Source organism: Ovis canadensis, chromosome 9, assembly GCF_042477335.2.
Source record: "Ovis canadensis isolate MfBH-ARS-UI-01 breed Bighorn chromosome 9, ARS-UI_OviCan_v2, whole genome shotgun sequence".
Classification (NCBI taxonomy): Eukaryota; Metazoa; Chordata; class Mammalia; order Artiodactyla; family Bovidae; genus Ovis; species Ovis canadensis.
Genome location: NC_091253.1, coordinates 97,333,998 through 97,355,390, shown reverse-complemented (window position 1 = coordinate 97,355,390; position 21,393 = coordinate 97,333,998). Strand labels below are relative to the sequence as shown.

The following is a 21,393-nucleotide window of genomic DNA, read 5'->3' as shown; positions in this document are numbered from 1 at the left end:
ATGCTAAAGTAAATAAGGGAATGTTTCATATTCAAAAGACTATATTTCCTCTCCTCTTAAGGAAGATGTTGGAGAAGGAAATGGCCATCCACCCCAGTATTCTTGCCTGGAGAATCCCATGGACAGAGGAGCCTCGTGGGCTACAGTCCATGGGGTCACATAGAGTCAGACACTACTGAGTGACTAACACTTAAAACCTATGTAACCTAGACAGACAGCACATGTATCAGTGAAAGACTAAAGAAAGCCTTGTGCATTCTCTGTTCTTACTCTGCCAATTAATAACATGTAGGTTTCCAGCAAGATAAAATTCACCCAATTTTAACATCTCTTGAGTCGGTTCTTTATGGGTCTTCAATACTGTGCTTGTTAGAACACTAATGATGATCTAATTTTAATGTAAGTTACTTAAAAGAAATTCAAATTATTATGTGATTATTCACTCTTAGGTTTTACATGCTAATGGATGCAAAGTTGACCACATATCAACAAATTATTTCTCACCAGCATAAGTAAAAGAGGGATTGAAATGATTTTAAATGTCTCGAGAAATACAAGTAAAATTTGTTTTTGCTCTTTCTTGAATATTCTTTTGCATAAGTTGATATTTATTAACAGTAATAACTATAACTGAAGTCACTGAATCAGAGCAAAGTTATCTTCCTTTTAAATTTTCAGAGGTATATTCTAAAACACGTATCTGCAACCAGTGACCAATTTCACATCTTTTTTAACGCTAAGCCATAACCTTGTCTAACTCAGTGAAACTATAAGTCATGCCGTGTAGACATGTCAAGACAGATGGGTCATGGTGGAAAGTTCTGACAGAATGTGGTCCACTGGAGAAGGGAATGGCAAACCACTTCAGTATTCGTGTCTTGAGAACTCCGTGAACACTATGAAAAGGCAAAAAGATAGGACCCTGAAAGATGAACTCCCCAGGTTGGTGAGTGCCCAACATGCTACTGGAGATCAGTGGAGAAATAACTGCAGAAAGAATGAAGAGATGAGGCCAGAGCAAGAACAATACCCAGTTGTGGATGTGACTGGTGATGGAGGTAAAGTCTGATGCTGTAAGAATAATATTGCACAGGAACCTGGAATGTTAGGTCCATGAATAAAGGAAAATTGGAAGTGGTCAAACAGCAGATGGCAAGAGTGAACATGGACATTTCAGGAATCAGAGAACTAAAATGGGACGGAATGGGCAAATTTAATTTAGATGACCATTATATCTACTACTGTGGGCAAGAATCCCTTAGAAGAAATGGAGTAGCCATTATGGTCACTAAAAGAGTCCAAAATGCAGTAGTTGGATGCAATCTCAAAATGACAGAAAGATCTCTGTTCACTTCCAGGGCAAACCATTCAATGTCACAGTAATCCAAGTCTGTGCCCCAACCACTAATGCCAAAGAAGCTGAAGCTGACTGGTTCTATGATGACCTACAAGACCTTCATGAACTAACAGCAAAAAAATATGTCCTTTTCATCATTGTGGACTGGAATGCAAAAGTAGAAATTCAAGGGATAACTGAAGTAAAAGGTCAGTTTGGCCTTGGAGTACAAAATGAAGCAGGGCAAAGGCTAACAGAGTTTTGCCTAGAGAACGCACTGGTCACAGCAAACACCCTCTTCCAACAACACAAGAGTCGAGTCTACATAAGGACATCACCAGATGGTGAATACTAAAATCAGACTGATTATATTCTTTGCAGCCAAAAATGTAGAAGCTCTATATAGTCAACAAAAACAAGCCCAGGAGCTGACTGTGGCTCAGATCATGAACTCCTCTATAGCAAAATTCAGACTTAAATTGAAGAAAGTAGGGAAAACCACTAGACCATTCAGGTATAACCTAAATCAAATCCCTTATGATTATACAGTGGAAGTGCGAAATAGATTCAAGGTATTAGACTGATAGACAGAGTGCCTGATGAACTATGGAAGGAGGTTCGTGACATTCTACAAGAGACAGGGATCAAGACCATCCCCAAGGAAAAGAAACACAAAAACGCAGGATGGTTGTCTGAGGAGGCCTTACAAATAGCTGTGAAAAGAAGAGAAGCTAAAGGTAAAGGAGAAAAGGAAAGATATACCCATCTGAATGCAGAGTTCCAAAGAAAAGCAAGGAGAGATAAGAAAGCCTTCCTCAGCGATCAATGCAAAGAAATAGAGAAAAACAACAGAATGGGAAAGACTAGAGATCTCTTTAAGAAAATTAGAGATACCAAGGGAACATTTCAAGTAAAGATGGGCACAATAAAAGACAGGAATGTTATGGACCTAACAGAAGCAGAAGATATTAAGAAGAGGTGGCAACAATACACAGAAGAACTATACAAAAAGATCTTAAAGACCCAACAACCATGATGGTGTGATCACTCACCTGGAGCCAGACATCCTGGAATGCAAAGTCAAGTGGGCCTTAGGAAGCATCACTACAAACAAAGCTGCTGGAGGTGATGGAATTCCTGTTGAGCTATTTCAAATCCTCAAAGATGATGCTGTTAAAGTGAGGCATTCAATATGCCAGCAAATCTGGAATATTCAGCAGTGGCCACAGGACTGGAAAAGGTCGGTTTTCATTCCAATTCCAAAGAAAAACAACACCAAATAATGTTCAAACTACTGCACAGTTGCACTCATCTCACATGCTAGCAAATTAATTCTCAAAATTCTCCAAATGAGGCTCCAACAGTATGGGAACCAAGAACTTCCAGATGTTCAAGCTGGGTTTAGAAAAGACAGAGGAAGCAGAGATCAAATTGACAACATCCACTGGATCACAGAAAAAGCAACAGAATTCCAGAAAAAAACATCTACTTCTACTTTATTGGCTATGTCAAAGCCTCTGACTTTGTGGATCACAACAAACTGGAAACTTCTTAAAGAGATGGGAATATCAGACCACCTTAGCTCCTCATAAGAAACCTGTCTGCAGGTCAAGAAGCAACAGTTAGAACTGGACGTGGAACAACGGATTAGTTCCAAACTGGAAAGGAGTACGTCAAGGCTGTATATTGTCACCCTGCTTATTTAACTCACAGGCAGAGTATATCATGTGAAATGGCAGGCTGCATGAAACACAAGCTGGAACCAAGACAACTGGGAGAAATATCAATAACCTCAGATATGCAGATGATACCACCCTTATGGCAGAAAGTGAAGAAGAACTAAAGAGCCTCTTGATGAAAGTGAAAGAGGAGAGTGAAAAAGTTGGCTTAAAGCTCAACATTCAGAAAACAAATATCATGGCATTCGGTCCAGTCACTTCATGGCAAATAGATGGAAAAACAGTGGAAACACCAGCAGACTTTATTTGGGGGGGCGGGGGGGGGCTCCAACATCACTGCAGATGGTGACTGCAGCCATGAAATAAAAAGACGCTTACTCCTTGGAAGAAAAGTTATGATCAACCTCAGTTGAGTTCAGTCAGTCGCTCAGTCGTGTCCAACTCTTTGCAACCCCATGAATCGCAGCACGCCAGGCCTCCCTGTCCATCACCAACTCCCGGAGTTCACTCAAACTCATGTCTATTGAGTCAGTGATGCCATCCAGCCATCTCATCCTCTGTCGTCCCCTTCTCCTCCTGCCCCCAATCCCTCCCAGCATCAGGGTCTTTTCCAATGAGTCTACTCTTTGCATGAGGTGGCCAAAATATTGGAGTTTCAGCTTCAGCATCAGTCCCTCCAATGAACACCCAGGACTGATCTCCTTCAGAATGGACTGGTTGGATCTCCTTGCAGTCCAAGGGACTCTCAAGAGTCTTTTCCAACACCACAGTTCAGCGTCAATTCTTCAGCACTCAGCTTGCTTTCTTCACATTCCAAAGCTCACATCCATACGTGACTACTGGAAAAACCATAGCCTTGACTAGACAGACCTTTGTTGGCAAAGTAATGTCTCTGCTTTTTAATATGCTATCTAGGTTGGTCATAACTTTCCTTTCAAGGAGTAAGCATCTCTTAATTTCATGGCTGCAATCACCATCTGCAGTGATTTTGGAGCCTAATCTAGACAGCATATTAAAAAGCAGAGATATTACTCTGCCAACAAAGATCTGTCTAGTCAAGGCTATGGTTTTTCCAGTAGTCACATATGGACGTGAGAGTTGGACTATAAAGAAAGCTGAGCACCAAAGAATTAATGCTTTTGAACTGTGGTGTTGGAGAAGACTCTTGAGAGCCCCTTAGACTGCAAGGAGATCCAACCAGTCAATCTTAGAGGAAATCTGTCCTGAATATTCATTGGAAGAACTGATGCTGAAGCTGCAACTCCAATACTTTGGCGACCTGAATCAAAGAGTTGACTCATTTGAAAAGACCCTGATGATGGGAAAGATTGAAGGCAGGAGGAGAAGGGGATGACAGAGGATGAGATGGTTGGATGGCATCACCGACTCAATGGACATGAGTATGAGTAAACTCCGGGAGTTGGTGATGAACAAGGAGGCCTGGCATGCTGCAGTCCATGGGGTTGCAAAGAGTCAGACACAACTGAGTGATTGAACTGAAATGAACTGAACTGAACTGAGGCGACAGATTAGAAACATATTGTTGCAATTTATGTCAAAGAGTGTTCTGCCCATGGTTTTCTCTAGGGGTTTTATAGCACCCAGTCTTACATTGAGGTCTTTAACCCATTTTAAGTTTATTTTTGCATACAGTGTTAGAGCATGTTCTAATTTCATTCTTTTATTTCCAAGCACCACTTACTGAAGAAAGTGTCTTTTCACAATTACACATTCTTGCCTCCTTTGTCGTAGCCTAATTGACCGTAAGTGTGTGGATTTATCTGTGGACCTGCTACCCTGTCCCACTGAACTATGTATCCATTTTTGAGCCTCTACTATTCTGTTTTGATTACTAGCTTTGTCATACAATCTAAAGTCTCAGCTCTGTTCTTTCTCAAGATTGTTTTGGCTACTCAGGGTCTTTTGTGTTTCCATGCAAAGTTCAAAATTGTTTGCCCTCATCCACAAGAAAGAATGAAAAAATGCTATTTGCAGCGACAGGAATGGACCTATAGACGATTGATCACATTAAGTGGAGAAAGAGAAAGACAGATATCACATGGTATCACTTATATGCAGAATCTAACACATGATACAAGTGAACTTATTTACAAAACAGAAGAATAAAAAACAAACTTATGGTTACCAAACAGGACAGCAGAGGGGTCGGAGGATAGATACATTAGGACCTTGATTAATATACACTCACTACTATATATAAAATAGATGTAAAATAAAAAACAAGGACCAGTATAGCACAAGTAACTATATTAAGTATCTTAATAACCTACAATGAAAAAGAGTCTGAAAAAGATATATATATGAATGTATATATATATAAAAATACTAACTTAACTATATTTCAATTTTCAAAACGGTTTAAAAAAAGAAAAAATATGAGAATCCAGCAATTTTTTTATGTCAGATATTAAAGGTATTTGAAGAAGAGTAAAACAATGATGTCTTTTTTGACTACTGTTCTCTTGTAAAACTTTTTTCATAAAAATGTCATCTGTGTTAATATATTAACTTAAAGTTGGTTTTAAATGAATTTCTAAATAAATGCTTTTAAATTTTAGCAGGTTTAATTGTCTAGAACTGTAAACGTAGACATAAATCACACAGTAAAAACTTTCAGAGTTTTCAATAATTTTAGGCCTGTATAGGACCTTTAGTTCGACTGCTGTGCTAAGTCAAGACCGCAGCAGATAAACCTTGAGCTATGAAGCTAGAAAGAGGGGTGGAGCCTGATCATGACAGGTCGCGCAGGCCACGAGATAATATACTGAGTCCAGAACAGGGACACAGAGGCTCCAAGCAGAGCTGGAGCCAAGCACACATGAGAAATGAACAGACTGTTACAGGAAAAGAGACATGCATACAGACATATTCTAGGAAAAGACAGACACGTGTCATAGGAAAGAGACGACTGATTAGAAGTCATTAGTGAAAGGCAGGAAGCTGGGGTATTGGTGCCCACTATTTCACTACTAACACACATGAGGAAGGTGGTGCCTGGTGAGAGAAATCACCGAGGGAGGGCAGTATAGATAGACTGGCATTTCTCCCTTTCTGTACTGTGCCCTCTTGCTTTTTTGCATGCTTGGTAATTTTTATTATTGGACGTCAGGCACTGTGAATTTTAACCTATTGGGTACTGGATTTTTGTATTCCCATATATCTTATTGAGTTTAGTTACTAACAAAACGTTTGCTCCTTTAAGGTCTTGCTTTTAAGACTTTTAAAGAAAAATTAGGTCTGTTTTCTAGGGATATTTTTTTTTCCCCACTACTGGAGCCTCTTGATGAAGGTGAAAGAGGAGAGTGAAAAAGCTGGCTTAAAACTCAACATTCATGTTTGGGAAGGCATGTACACCCGTGGTGGATTCATGTCAATGTATGGCAAAACCAATACAGTATTGTAAAGTAAAATACAGTAAAAATCAAAATCTAACCAAAAAATTAATTAACTAATTAATTAATTTAAAAAAAAAACCTAAGATCATGGCATCCGGTCCCAACACTTCATGGCAAATAGATGGGGAAACAATGGAAACAGTGACAGACTTTATTTTCTTGGGCTCCAAAATCACTGCAGATGGTGCCTACAGCCATGAAATTAAAAGATACTTGCTCCTTAGAAGAAAAGCTATAACAAACATAGACAGCATATTAAAAAGCAGAGACATTACTTTGCCAACAAAAGTCCATATAATCAAAGCTATGATTTATCCAGTAGTGATGTATGGATGTGAGAGTTGGACCATAAAGAAAGCTGACCACTGAAGAATTGATGCTTTTGAACTGTGGTGTTGGAGATGACTCTTGAGAGTCCCTTGGATGGCAAAGAGATCAAACCACTCAATCCTAAAGGAAATAAATCCTGAATATTCATTGGAAGGACTGATACTGAAGCTCCAATACTTGGGCCACCTAATGTGAAGAGCCAGCTCATTAGAAAAGACCTTGATGCTAGGAAAGATTGACGGCAGGAGGAGAAGGGGACAACAGAGGATGCGATGGTTGAACAGCATCACTGACTCTCGATGGACATGAGTTTGAGCACGCTGCAGGAGAGGGTGAAGGACAGGGAGGCCTGGCACGCTTCACTGCATGGGGTCACAGAGTCGGACATAACGGAGCGACTTAACAAGAACCGCAGCTGGAGCAAGATGTTTCTGAGTCCTCTATCCTCATGTTAATCATGATGTTTCTCAGTGCGGCTGGTGAGAATGGACACTATTCCCAGCCCTGTGTGGTTTGCAGATGGCCCCCTCTGATTCTGGTGATTGATTCTCTCTCTAGCCTGCACCAGTTACTTCAAAGGAAGGTGCAGATCACTTCCTAATTGAATACTCAAGGGGAATGCCCTGCAGATCTCCATGCTTGCACTCTACAGAATGTTCCTATCTGGTATTCTGACTTGTAAATTCCAACCTCCTTGATTTCTACATATGCCCAGCTTCATCTCCTTGATTCAGGGAGTCTGCTTGGCTCTGCCTTCCCTGTATTTCAAGGATGACTATCCTTCATTACCTGATGTCCAATGACTTAAAACCCACTGTTTCATATGTTTTGTCCTTTTTTTTTTTTTTAATTTCAGCAAGAGATAGCAAGTCAGAAGCCTATAACGTATCTTGACCCATTATCCTTTACGTCTCTAATCTTAGAACAACCCTTGAGCTGAGTATTATTACCTATATTTTACACATGAGAAAATTGGAATGCAGGGTCAATAACTTGGCTCACTCAAGTTCACTGAGCTTTGGTGATACAGCTGATGTTTAAGCATTTTTTCTCAAAGTTCTTGAACACAGCCATTATAACACACTACCTATAAAGGAAGTGAGAGACAGCTGAATGAATATTTAACACTGACTATGTTTTATAAAATCACCTTTGTAAATTGGTTTAGAAATAGTCTTTCCTTAAAAGGTTCATAAATGGACCAAGTGATCCTTGAAAGCTATCCACAGCAACAAGCTTAAGGACTGAAGTTTTGTTACATCCTTAGTTCAACCACCAAAATGAAGTTCTCACTCCCTCTACAATAAAGACAAATATCAAGCTTATTCTCAAGCAGCGAGCTCTGAGTCACTTCATCTATCTGAAATGATCTATCTATAAGTTCTCTTTTACATTACAGTAAAGAAATATATTGGACTTCCTAGATCACACTAGTGGTGAAGAACCTGCCTGCCAATGCAGATAGATGCTGGAGACAAGATTGGGTCAGGAAGATCCCCTGGAGGAGGGCATGACAACCCACTCCAGTGTTCTTGCCTGGAGAATCCCATAGACAGAGGAGCCTGGCAGGCTCCAGTCCAGAAGGTCACAAGAGTCAGACATGACTGAAGCAACTTCACATGCACACACAAAGAAATATATTAGAAGTGATTAAATAAACCTGTTTCCTTGTAGCTTCTAACCAATCAAAGCAATACAGAAAAATAATAAACTCCAGAACTCATGACAGTCAGCAGCCATATACATAAACATTCTTTCCCAGCAGGACACGGGAACACAGATCTGACAGGCTTCCCTTTACATGTTCTAAAATGTTCTATTCTTTTCATCCTGGAATGTAATCAGATCTTCCCAAAACCTTCAAAAATCACATTTACTGTGAGGGCACGCAGCATGACAAATAGGTGAGGAAGGAGATGTTATGATTAATTTAATGTTATATATAATTTAGCTATTGTTTGCAATTGAATATAGGTTACCAATTTTCTATGAGTAAAAACCTATAAAGGGTATTAAACAGTAACTTTACATTGAGTACCACATTATCAATCCTGAGTCAACAAATCAAATAAATAACAGTCTATTCAGGTTTTATTCCAGGTAAGTCTCCACACTAGGATGGATTTCACATTTTCTTTATGCATGTCAACGATTCCTTTTTCAGTTTGGAATATACAAGATGTGAACGATGGAAGTGGATTACACTGTCCCTGCTGGAAACCCAGGAGTTAATTCTTGCCTGTTAAGACTTGGTTAAGACCCAGGGCTTCACAGCCAACCTGCCTGCTTTGATTCTGAGCTATTTCACTTCAGAAGAATCCAGAGCTATGTGGCCTTGGCAAGTTCCTCAACATTTCCATACCTCAGATTCCTCAACTGTGAAACAGAAATAGTAGTACTAACTCACAAGATTGTAATAAAATTTAAATGAGTTAAAAGATATGAAACACAACACTATCAGGCACATAGCAAATGCTCAACCAGTGCTAATTAACATTGCTTTTATTATCATCAAAATAAGGTGTTCGATGAAATCAGTTCCAGGCACGCCCATTTTACTGGTTATTTGGACCTTGTCTAATTAGAATATTATGCCAGCATATAACTGCTTCTATATTCCCAGCTATAGGCAAGAATGAAGAAACAGATAAACCCTGTTCTTCAGAAGGAAACCGCTTGGGCTTGTCTCAATACTATCATTACAAAACCTGTGCTATAGTCAAGCAATAAAGAACACAAATCCACTTTATGAATGGTCAAAATAAATCAAAGACTGTTTTAGTAATTTGTCTGAGTCACCCAAGGGACAAATAGCTTCACTCCATCTACATAGTAAGTAGTAGGGAGCAAGTCAGTAAGTTCTATGACAGAGCTGTTGTAATATTAAAACACGCAGATGTCCAAAAGAGTTTCATCTGAAACCGTGAGAGCTTTTTTATAAGTTGATTACCAATATCAGGCAAATCATTGAGTGTACAGTGGATTCTGGAGATTCTTTGAATCTATTCTGCCTTACCCACAGTGAAAGAGGAGAGTAAAAAATGTGACTTCTTATAAAATTTTAACCAATTTCCAGGTCAAGTGTCCTGTAATATGGCTAAAACATAAAGTCCCATAAGATTCCAACTAGGAAAAAAAAAAAAAAAGTAGGACCACAAGAAGGAAGTGGCTTGCAATTATTTAAAGGAGGAATAAATGCACAGGTATTAGAAGCCTCACATTCAAATGTCTAACTGCTAAAAACAAGGAGAAACTATTAACACATGGTATGAATTCAGTAGTGAAAAGTTCATGGAAAAACCGCCTCCACTGACATGACTTGGGTCTGAGTGCTTCAGCCACCTGCAGAGGGCCTGCACGCCACTGAATGCCGCTGACATCACCGCAGGTGCGTGCAGTTTGGGGACATGAAATCAAGTTCATAAAAGTATCCCGCTTCCTTGAAAAAAAAAATGGCAGTTTATTTTCTCTTAGTTTGAGCATGACTAAAACAAGGACTCATTGGAAAAGACCCTGATGCTGGGAAAGATTGAAGGTGGGAGGAGAAGGGGATGACAGAGGATGAGATGGTTGGATGGCATCACCGACTCGACAGACATGAGTTTGAGTAAACTCCGGGAGCTGGTGATGGACAGGAAAGCCTGGTGTGCTGCAGTCCATGGGGTCGCAAAGAGTCGGATACAACTAAGTGACTGAACTGAACTGAACTGGAAACAAGGCCTGTAAAATTCCATTCCAGTGAGTAGCCTATTTGGGTTTGTTTATTTGGTCATTTGAATACATCATTCTAAGGACTGTCACTCCTGAGAATATCCGTCTGTGGGTCGATGGCTTACTTCATTTATCCGTATTTCCCTTAATTGACAGATGAGAACCTTTAAAAATCTAAATAATGCTTGTGAGTAAATTATAATATCTTAATTAAATGTTAATATTCCCCAATGCATTAGAGACTGCCCCTTTTTGAACCCCCGCTTATGGAAAAATCTGCTCATCTGAAAACCTGTTAAAGCTGCCTACTTAGAGATAAAATACTGTTTCACACTTCTGTGTCTCATTCCTTACATATATTTTAAAAGATGAAGAGGAAAAACCTATATTTTAAAACATCCTTTCATCAAAAAATATTCATTCGATAAATTCCCCTGGTAAATATTAATTCTGAAGGCAGATTTTTGCTACATATAATCTAAAAGGCATAGTCAAATTAGCTTTATCTCTCCTTTGATCTATCAGACTACAATCATTTCATTCACTTTAGTTAAAGTGAGAATACCAAAAGCACCTACAGTCACTATTATGGATAGTGCTGACTTATTCTACACTTAAAAGGGAGCTATAAAGCAGCCCTACATTATAACCATCTTTGTCATATTGTCATGCCCAGAACTCCCTCCAAATTCCCCCAAAAGTATTAATTTCCTTCTTAGTTCATCAAATATGTAATAACCGGCACCAAGTGGCTATCAGTAAACCTTTAAAGCTCACACATTCAATCATGAATCATTCATTGATTTCCTTAAGCTCCCTATGATTGGCTATGATTCATTTTAAGATATCTAATTGCACCTACTGGCTTTGATTTTTAAACCAACCTCTCCCATTGGAATCTTTAAACAGCTGACTAGCTCCCTCTAGCCTTCTTTTGTATACTACACCCACAGGTCACAGTCAAAGGTTAGGGGCCTGCTGTGGGGTTACTCTCACTCTCTTGGCTAAGCTCCTTACCGTGGCTCATCAAGATATTCCACTGATCCAAACCCAAGGAGGCACGGTGCCAAACGGTAGTGGCGAGACTAACACAAAGAACACCCATTCAGAGCGCTAAATGATAGGAATCGACAGTCAAACACAATCGCATAAATAACCTCAAAATCTATAAATGACTTTCCCAAGGGAAGAAAGCAAAAGAAAAAAATTGAGTGTCACGTCTATTTTTACTTAGCAAATTTATCCTTTTTACCTGGAATATGTCTGCTGTCTGCATAAGCTGCATACTTCATAAAACAAATGCAGTCAGATTTTCACATTCAAAATCAAATGTGAAGAACTAAAATATCCCTCAAAGAGCCAGGTGCCAAAATTATTTTCCACAGGGGGCAAAAGGGACATACAGTATAAGCACTTCATTTCACTATAAAATATGTATATATTTATATATATATAGATAGGTGGATTGAATTTTGAGACTCCTTTCCCCCCCAAAGAAACTATTTTGATCTCATTCCAACTTGCCTTTTTATGACTGAAGTACCACTTGTAGATGATACGTGTTTTTCAAAATAACATCAAGCCATGTTTTTAACATTAAATTTTTAAAGTTTGCTACCTTGGCCAAAAATTGATTTTAAAATTACATATAATTTGCAGCCAGTGTTTTTACTACTCAGCAGAAGGCTAGGATCATTTCCAAAATGGAACGCCCTGTGTCACTACATATGATAACAAATGTTAGCTTTAAGTGGCACATTCTATATTTCCTCATGATAGGCATTTCAGTAAAAAAAAATAAAATCTGAACACGCTACCTTGGCTGTCTAGTTGTCCCCAAATGTACAGGGTAAATACATACAACTCCCCTATCTGGCTATATAAATTAAAGGTTGCAAGTGAATACAACAGAGCATCACATTTAGAAATGGCCTTAGTGACAGGTTAGTTCAAATGTCATTTTGCCCCAGATCAAAGCTATGTTGGTACAAGAACCAAAATTAAAGGCCATGTCCCTTGACCCTCCGTTCTAGGTCTCCATTACCCTATGTTGCTAGTTATCTTCTGTCTCCAGTGTGACATGAACAAGTTGCTTTATTTTAAACTGTACTGTCATTGAATAAACCACTTTAATGTCTTTTTTCTGCCCATCCTCCTCCTTCCCCTATTAATTTAAAAAAAAAGACATGTTCTAAATTTGGGGTACAACATAGAGCTAGCTGAAGTCATATAGCAAATCCTACCCCTACCGTGAATAGGAAGCACTTGGGCATTAAGCCAATTAAAATAAACAGGCTTACTAAATCATAAAGGCCTATTTCTTTTCCATGGTATTAGAAAAGATGAACAGATTTCAGCAAACTCAGTCTTATAAAAGAAGGTGTGAGCTGAACTTGACATTCTATGATAGTAACAGATGACAAGACAAAATGTGAAAATCACATTCTTGAACTAAACTGTCTAAGAAAAACCCACGGGAAGAAAATGTACCGATGTTAGCTTGGTTGACTTTCAATATATTACATTTTGTAAAAATTTTAAAAGTATTAAAATCTTCCTAGACCAGCTGGTATATTCTAACCTGATAGACTTTTCTGTAATTAGATGCTATCACACCAAGTACCTTTGAATCAGCATTTATTTTTACCAAAAACATCTAAAAAGTATGGAGTTAAATATCTATCCACTATCTACCAAATACAATGTCCATCTATTCATTCAATCATCACAATAACCCCCTATGAGAAAAGTACTGTTGGTATCTCTGTTTTAAAGACATGTGCATTGAGGCTCACATAGAATATCTTGTCTATTACTGACTTAATCATTAACTTGCAAGTAAAAGACCTGGGGTTAGAATTCAGGCAATCTGGCACCAGAATACAAGCTCTTTTTTAAAAAAAAATTTCTACTTGATTTACAATGTTATGTTAGTTTTTTACAAAGTGATTCATTTTATATGCATATATATATATATATATACACATATATATACATATTCTTTTTCAGGTCATTTTCCATTATAAAGTCATACAAGATACCGAATACAGTTCCCTGTGCTATATACTAGGTCCTTGTTGTTTACCTATCTTGTATGTAGTAGTGTGTATCTGTTAACCTTAGACTCCTAATTTATCCCTCCCCTTCTTTTTCCCCTTTGGTAACCATAAATATGTCTATGAGTCTCTTCCTGTTGTGTAAATAAGTTCATGCATATCATATTTTTAGATTCCACATATAAGTCATACATATGATATTTGTCTTTGTCTTATATACTTCACTTAGTAATGATAATCTCTAGGTCCATCCATGTTGCTGCAAATGACATTGTTTCATTCTTTTTTATGGCTGTATAATCAGAACATGTGCTCTTAATCACTATAGTATACCACAATAAAAATGAGCTGATGAATATAAATACATTCACAGATATTTTAAATAAATTGTGATGCAATTTGACATAAAAGAGGACAATCTCAATTTTAAATAAATGTGCTAAAGCCTCAGAAAGCTCCTGAAGGAGCATGATGAAATAAATCTTTCTCTTTGTCAATGAACAATTTAACTAATTGATTCAAATGTCCAGTGCCTCTTTTTGCAGTCCAGAAATAATTTCAACTGGTCATTGACCAAGTATTCTGAGGAGGTACATTTTGAGTAGTACTCTGAAGTAAGTCAGGCCTTAAAAATAAATTTATGTAAAATAATTGATTAATCCAACTTAAGAGAAAATACTTATACCACTGAAAAAGTACATTGAAATTTTCTTCTGTTCCTAACCTGAAACAGCATGAAAAAGAAAGAGGAACTTAGCTCTGTCACTTTTAACCTGACTCTAAAAAGTTATTACTGAAACCAACTCTATAGGAAGAGACTAAAAAAGAAAACCCAGCTGTACAGAGGGATGGGCTTGGATGGTTGTTCTTTGCGGATTTCTCGGGGGTAGTAAGAGACAATATGCCTCACTCGTGTAGGCTCATCTGTAAGCATTTCATGAAAAAACACTAGATTTGGGCAACCTGACCAAGAACACTGAATAGAGAAACACACAGTTAAGGTGGAACACACAGGAGAAGTTGAAGATCCTGGGGACGAGTGAGTCTCCTGGTCTCCTGGTCACAGTTCTTGGCCCTGATGATATTCTGAATGGCCAGCACACTTGGGATTCCAAAGCATGGAATCTTGCTGCATGTTAAAAACCTTAATGAATCAGTTATGCAGCACCTGCTATTGACTGGTATAAAACTGTTACAGTGGAGAATTAAAGGATATAGTTAGAGTACCTTATTCAAGGAGGCTGACCAGATAACGTTGTCACCATCCTTCCATTAGCAAATAAAATAATGCATGTTGATTATTTAAGCAAGTGAAAACAAAAACAGGAAAAGATCCCAACAACTGACATTTTAAAGTCTGTAAAATACAATTTTTTACCTCTGAAATGCCTCACCACTAATTACTGCTAAGATTATACGCAGTACAAAGCTAATCCAAGCAAACTCTGAACTTATAGGTAGAGTCAGATAAACCTGAGAAAGGTAAATAAATACTAAAGAAACATATTGCAAGAAACATGTAGAAGGATTACACTCGCAATTCATGGTATTTGTCATAGAATAGCCTTTTGAAATCTAGAATCTCTCTTCTTTAAGAAAGAGACAACGCAAGCAAGTTTTGCTTTATCAGGTTTTTGATATGTGCATCATTCAGAGCATCACATGTTTTTATTTTACCATTAAATTGGTTTAAAATAAATTTCCTCACTAGAGGAATAATGTGTGCTATTATTTTAAAAAAATAAAGAACATGTTGTTCACATAAATACTTCACACCTGACAAACTATGAAAGTTGATGAAAGTTATTGATTATGAACTCTATTCTACCTTAAGTTTCATGATAAAAGTGCTTGCAGTTTTAAGGAGCTCTAGAATCATTAGAATTTCCACTACAACAAGAACATTATTCTAGAGACAAAATGATTTTTTAGAATGTAGAGAGTAACTCAGGATTCTTTGTTAGCATTTAGCTTCTTCTGACTAATGAACACCTCTAATCAAATGGCAACAGTCTTTGAGTTTTCTTTAATATTAACAATGTAGCTCCTTGGCATCATGATAATGATTACACAGAGAAAGGCCCGCTCCCCAAAACTGGATCCAATGATATACAAAAATCAACAAAGGTATACAGAAATGTTAACATTAGAAAGTGTTCTGCCTGAAGTATATAAGGAGGGGGATTTATTGAATGTCTTCCATAGTACTACTTCCGGTAGTGTCTCACCCTTCTTAGCTGTAAGAGATGTTCCTTTTTGCTTCTTAAAAACAAAACAAAAAAAACAAAATGCACTCTTCCTCTGTAACAGGCTTTCATCAGCATATTAACAAATATCTCCTGCTTGAGTAATTAAAAATTTCAAATATTTATACTCTCAAAAATCAGACAGGAAAGAGATAACATGAATAGCTCTAACCAACTTAGTCCCACCTAGGGGGGAGGGAACATAGGTTTTTAAACCTTAAATGGTAGAAAGGAAAAGTATGGGGGTCCCACCAATTGCAAAGTTCAGCAAGAATTAAAGCATTGTAATTGCAGTTGTCAGCACAGAAAGCTTCTCTCAGAAGCTTCATTCCAACTATCATAACTTAGTGTGCCTGCTAGCAAAAAAATTTATGATACAAGCTTCATGCATGATTGATACCATTACTGTTTATTTTAAGATGGTTCACCAATCAAATAAAGCATTCTCAGTGTATGTTTTGCAACCAGAATGGGAAACACTATATAAATGCTTTTTTGAAGATGTGATGGGTTATTTTTCCCATTCGTGTTTCCTACCAAAAAGAAACATCTAATAAAAGCGAATTAGGCAGAGATTCATGTCAGAAAATATCCTATCATCCTGTGTTCTTTATAGTATGCTGAATTAACTAGCATCTATCCTTATGATTTTTTTTAAAATATGAGATTATTATTACACATATATAAGTATATAAACCCAACTAATGATATGTTCAAATGCTTTAAAAAAAACTATTTGGGAATAATGCAAACTCCGAAACATAATCTACTTTAAATCTTAGAAAATCTTCTTTGTATAGATATGGCACACACCTCTTATCTTTCATAATTAAATTTTTGCATTGTGTAATAAATATGGATGACTTAAATAATCTCCAAATGGGGGGAAAAAAAGCTATTTTTTCCATGAACCACTTTTAAACATATATCTTAAAGAGAATGATGGAAATTCTAAAATAAAATCTTGGTTAGCAAAATCATAACTTTTTCTCACATAATAATATCTTCTGGAACTGAATGAGAGATTCAAACTATGAACAAATACAAGCCCATTTATGTTTAGGCTCAAAAGGAAACCTAAAATAATCATCAATACACTGATATTATTCCAATAATCTCTGAAAGCAAATCTAAGACTTTTCGAAAACAGGTAGCCATGAACCCAGGCTCCCCCTTCCTTTTCAGAGTGAGCAGGATAAAAACTAATGCCTACTTTTAACCACCTCCCAAAACCCCACCTCCCCACCAGCACTCCAATCTGAAGCAATAGGCCCTGCTCTTTTTAACCTTATAAACAGCAGCTTGCCATGTTCATTCCTCTAGTCTATGAACTAATTACTTCTTCATTTCCACATTAAATTATCTCTTAAGTGTTAGAAACAAAAATCCATCTGTGGCATGCAATTCCAAAAGTTCAAACTGGAAACCAAGGAAAGTGTGGACTTAACAGTTCCTTTCCTCTTTGTATTCAGAAAAACAAAGTGGTATTTTTCAAAGGATTTTGGTTTGAATTGGGGTTTTGGTGTAATATGATCATACTTAATATCTGCAAAGTTAGCTTTTGATGACGGCTCTTACTTTTTCAAACACTTTGTTTCTCTACCAGCCATCACTACATGCAGTCCTAAGAACAGCTCATACAAATGCAGAATTATATTCAGAATATGCCCTCACATATACCATTTATTATGCACACTTTGTACACAAATCTGTTCTATGAAACATGGTCAAATACTGTGCAACAGGTTCTGCTGTTGTGTAAACACACACTCCCAACAAAATGACAATAAGCTTTAAAGAGTCAAAAATACAGGGGGAAGAAAATCACATTAGTCTTCAGAGACTTAATCATAATTCTTTTGAGGTGACAGACCTAACCAAAAAGAGTATACTTTGTCTTTACAAAGACAATAAGCCCTTCTTATTTGTATTCCGCCCTGTAGGTGATAAACTGACTAAAAACCAAGTGTACACAAGGTTCCATTGATGCACTGCACGGTACTGACTTTAGTGCTGAGTTGATGACAGGAAGAGTACTTTGGCAGAGCTCTGACAAGTCGTTATCCTTAAGTTCCCTTTTGCTTTGTGTCTGTCGGTTCCCAAAGCTATCCACGTAAAACAAATGGCAATCTACATTCTCTCTGTTTTGCCATGAGAGCGTGAAATCCAATTAAAGACACACCTCAGAACTACTACACTGGGTCACATTTATTTTCACTTGGCGGGGGAGGGGAAGAGAAGACACTTTAAAATGAGACGCTTTCACGCCCTCTGTGTAGCCAGATCCAGTTACACTGTATTAAGTTATGTCTAAATGAGAAAAAGATTCTGTCTAGGCAAGTGTTTTATCACCAAGCCATGTTATTAAACAGATCAAGGATTCCCACGCTCTCCTCTAGACTCTTTGATTTTTAACCTCCTTTGTTAGGCACAAAACACAGGGAGAAAGATTTCAGGAACAATACCAAGGCAGCAAGCACATGATGCCAAGCAGTGAAATCTGTGTTACCCGAGCAGAAGCAGCTTATTTATCACCAACTCAGACTGCTTTTATTCGACTACACGTTTGCTCTAGGTAGGCGTTCGCCTCCTTCCTTGGTAAAAAGAATGGACTGGCCACGATCGTGTCTTTGAGCGCGCAGCCCCGCGCTTTGTGCTGCCGGGGATAACGGATTCTGTCTCAGGCGCATCCATCACCTAAGACGCAGGGAAACTCAACACGGGTCCCGGCGGCTGGAAGGGGAACAACGTCTGCAGCCCCCGGGGGCCGGGGGCTACCGGGATCCAGGGAGCGGACGGAACGGTCCGGGGAGCAGCCCCGGCGAAGGGGAGGGAAGGAAGCCCCGGCGCTCTTACCTCCACATTGAAATACTGCTCAGTTCCGCACACGGTAGCACATAAAATCCAAAGCAAGGTTTGCAAGTACAATATCCCCGAATGGTGCACGAAATCCAGCCGTCTCCCAGTGCTGGAGGTGAGTACGCTCATAGTGAACTGTGCCTCCGCGGATGGCCTGAATCCCCCCGGGCTTCTCGTCTCTCCCCGCTCCTGGTTTTCCCCTCGGAAGTCCTCGGTGGGCGAGGAGCCTGCAGGTTCACCCGACGCCGGGCAGGGGAGGGAACGCGGCCCCCGCGCCTGGCAGCCCCGGAGAAGCCGCGGCGGAGGCAGCTTAGCAGCAGCTCGCCTTCACCATCCTCGGGGGCCCGTGGCGCCCAGGTTCCCCCGCGGGGCCGCCTCTAGGCTCCAAGTCGCCGCCGCCGCCTCAAGCCCGAGCGTCCGCCGCCCCCGCCGCCGCCGCCGCCGCCGCCTCCCGCTGCGGGCAGGGCCTCGCCGCTCCGGCTCCCTCGGCTGCGCCGTCCCTCTCCCCGCGCCCTCCGAACGCGCGGCCGGAATCTACATAGCTCCGCCTTCCCGGGGTCCGCCCCACTCCGGGCTCGGCGCTCGCGCGCGCGCGCGCACACACACACACACACACACACACACACACAACCGGACACGCGCACACACACACATATCTGCACACGAACACACAGATACACACATACATCTGCACAGGAACACACACATACACATACTTCTGCACACGAACACACACATCTGCACAGGAACACACACACACACATCTGCACACGAACACACACATACACACATCTGCACACGAACACACATACACACACATCTGCACACGAACACACACATACACACATCTGCACACGAACACACACACATCTGCACATCCGCACACGAACACACACACATCTGCACATCCGCACACGAACACACACACACATACACATCTGCACACGAACACACACATACACATCTGCACACGAACACACACACATCTGCACACGAACACACACACAACAGGACTCCCGCGCGCGCATACACACATCTGCACACGAAAACACACATCTGCACACGAACACACACACAAAACCGGACACGCACGCGCGCGCTTCTTAAAGGAGCCGGCTGGTAAAGGGGAACCGCGACTGTACCGTACTGCGAGCAGCCACCCCGAGAGAAGGGCCCGGGTTGAAGCGCGGTCGGAACCCGACACCCACAGCCGATCCTAAGGCGCGCCTCGGAGAACGGAGCGGCCCGGTCCTTGGATCTCGGCCAGTCTCTGCGGAGCGCCGAGAAACAAGTGCGCCCTTCCCCTGGCAGGGGCTGGGGGGCTCCGGCGGCGCCCCTAGTGTCGGGTGGGGAGCGGCCGGGCCCGCGGGGGCGACCGGCCCCTCAGTCGGACCCGCGCCGGGAATCGGGAGAGCCCCCGCATGCCTGGGCGCCGCTGGGGGCGCGGGTCCGGGGCCCGGCTGGCCAAGTTTGAGGCGCGGGAGATGGCAAGTCTGCGGCGGCCAAAACTTTGCTGGGGCCCCGGGATCAAGCCTGTGGCCTGCTGCCCCCCTGGATTCCCTCTGCCGTCACTACTGCCCCCTGCCTCTGGGGGCTCCGGGCGGGGCGGGGGGAGTTCGGGCAGGGGGCGAGACGGAAACCTGGTTTCGGGAGAAGGCGGCGGGGGGCGGGGGGGCGGTAGTGGGGAGAGGGAAATCTCAGTCAAAGGAAAGGCTGGCTCCCCAGAGATGCTCTGTCCCGGGGAGCCCAGGGACACACTGGACCCCGAAGAGGTGGTCCAGGTGTTCACAGAAGGCCGCGCCAGAGGGGGCGCGGGCAAGAACCGGGACGGGGGAGCCCCGGGGGAGAACCCGGGAGGAAGGAGAGCAGGGCGGCGGGCAGGGGCGGGAGCCCCGAGCGGGGGGAGGCTGCCGAGAGCGCCGAGAGCGGCGGGCAGGACGCGGAGGCTTCTGGCACGCGGGCCGCGGCCGAGGCGGCCACGGGGGACGCGAGTGCGCGCGGGGTGAGGCCGCGGACGGGGGCGGCAGCCGCCACCGGCCCTGGGCAGGTGATGGTTCGGCTCCAAGAGGAAGGGGGAAGGGAGACAGGCAGGCATCTGTCTGGGGGCCGTGCCAACAACTGCGCTTCTCCCGGGCGGCCAGCAGAGGGGCAGAAGGGCCCACCGGAGAGAAAGGCAGGCCAGGCTGAAAAGGGAGGCTGTGCCAGGCATGACAGCTACCTCGGGGGTGGAAGAAGGAATTGACAAAGCAGATTTCATGGGCGAGCTGGTAAAGGAAGAAGTGGAACTGCAAGAGGTCATGCAGACGGAAAATGTTGAAAAACACCTTGCCAAAAAATTGCACTGGACTGTAATCGTTTGTATCCTAAAGAGAAACACAAAAAGGCTTCAGGACTGGGCCTTTTTGAGTAATGTTTTAAAAACTTTAGGATATACGACCCGGGCTTTCCTAGTAGCTCAGTTGGTAAAGAATCCGCCTGCAATGCAGGAGACTCTGGTTCGATTCCTGGGTCGGGAAGATCCCCTGGCGAAGGGTTAGGCTACCCAGTCCAGTATTCTTGAGCTTCCTTGATGGCTCAGCTGGTAAAGAATCCGCCTGCAATGCGGGAGACCTGAGTTCAATCCCTGGGTTGGAAAGATCCCCTGGAGAAGGGAAAGGATTCCATGGACTGTGTAGTCCATGGTGTCTCAAGGAGTCAGACATGACTGAGTGACTTAAAAGAAAAAAAAAAGAAAAATGACCTACCCAATTTGATTCAAGT

General features: G+C 41.3%; 1 protein-coding gene across 2 annotated transcripts in view; it reads right to left on the bottom strand.

Annotated features, from left to right (window-relative positions):
• Positions 1–19,196, bottom strand: part of MMP16 (matrix metallopeptidase 16) — a 379,172-nt gene extending 359,976 nt beyond the window's left edge. The window contains exon 1 of one of the 2 annotated variants that reach the window (XM_069600663.1): positions 18,631–19,196. In XM_069600663.1, the coding sequence (XP_069456764.1) occupies positions 18,631–18,762 (132 nt within the window). In that variant the 5' untranslated portion in view covers positions 18,763–19,196. The remainder of the gene's footprint in view (positions 1–18,630) is intronic. The other variant, XM_069600664.1, reaches the window with a different exon arrangement.
• Positions 19,197–21,393: the final 2,197 nt, after the last annotated feature.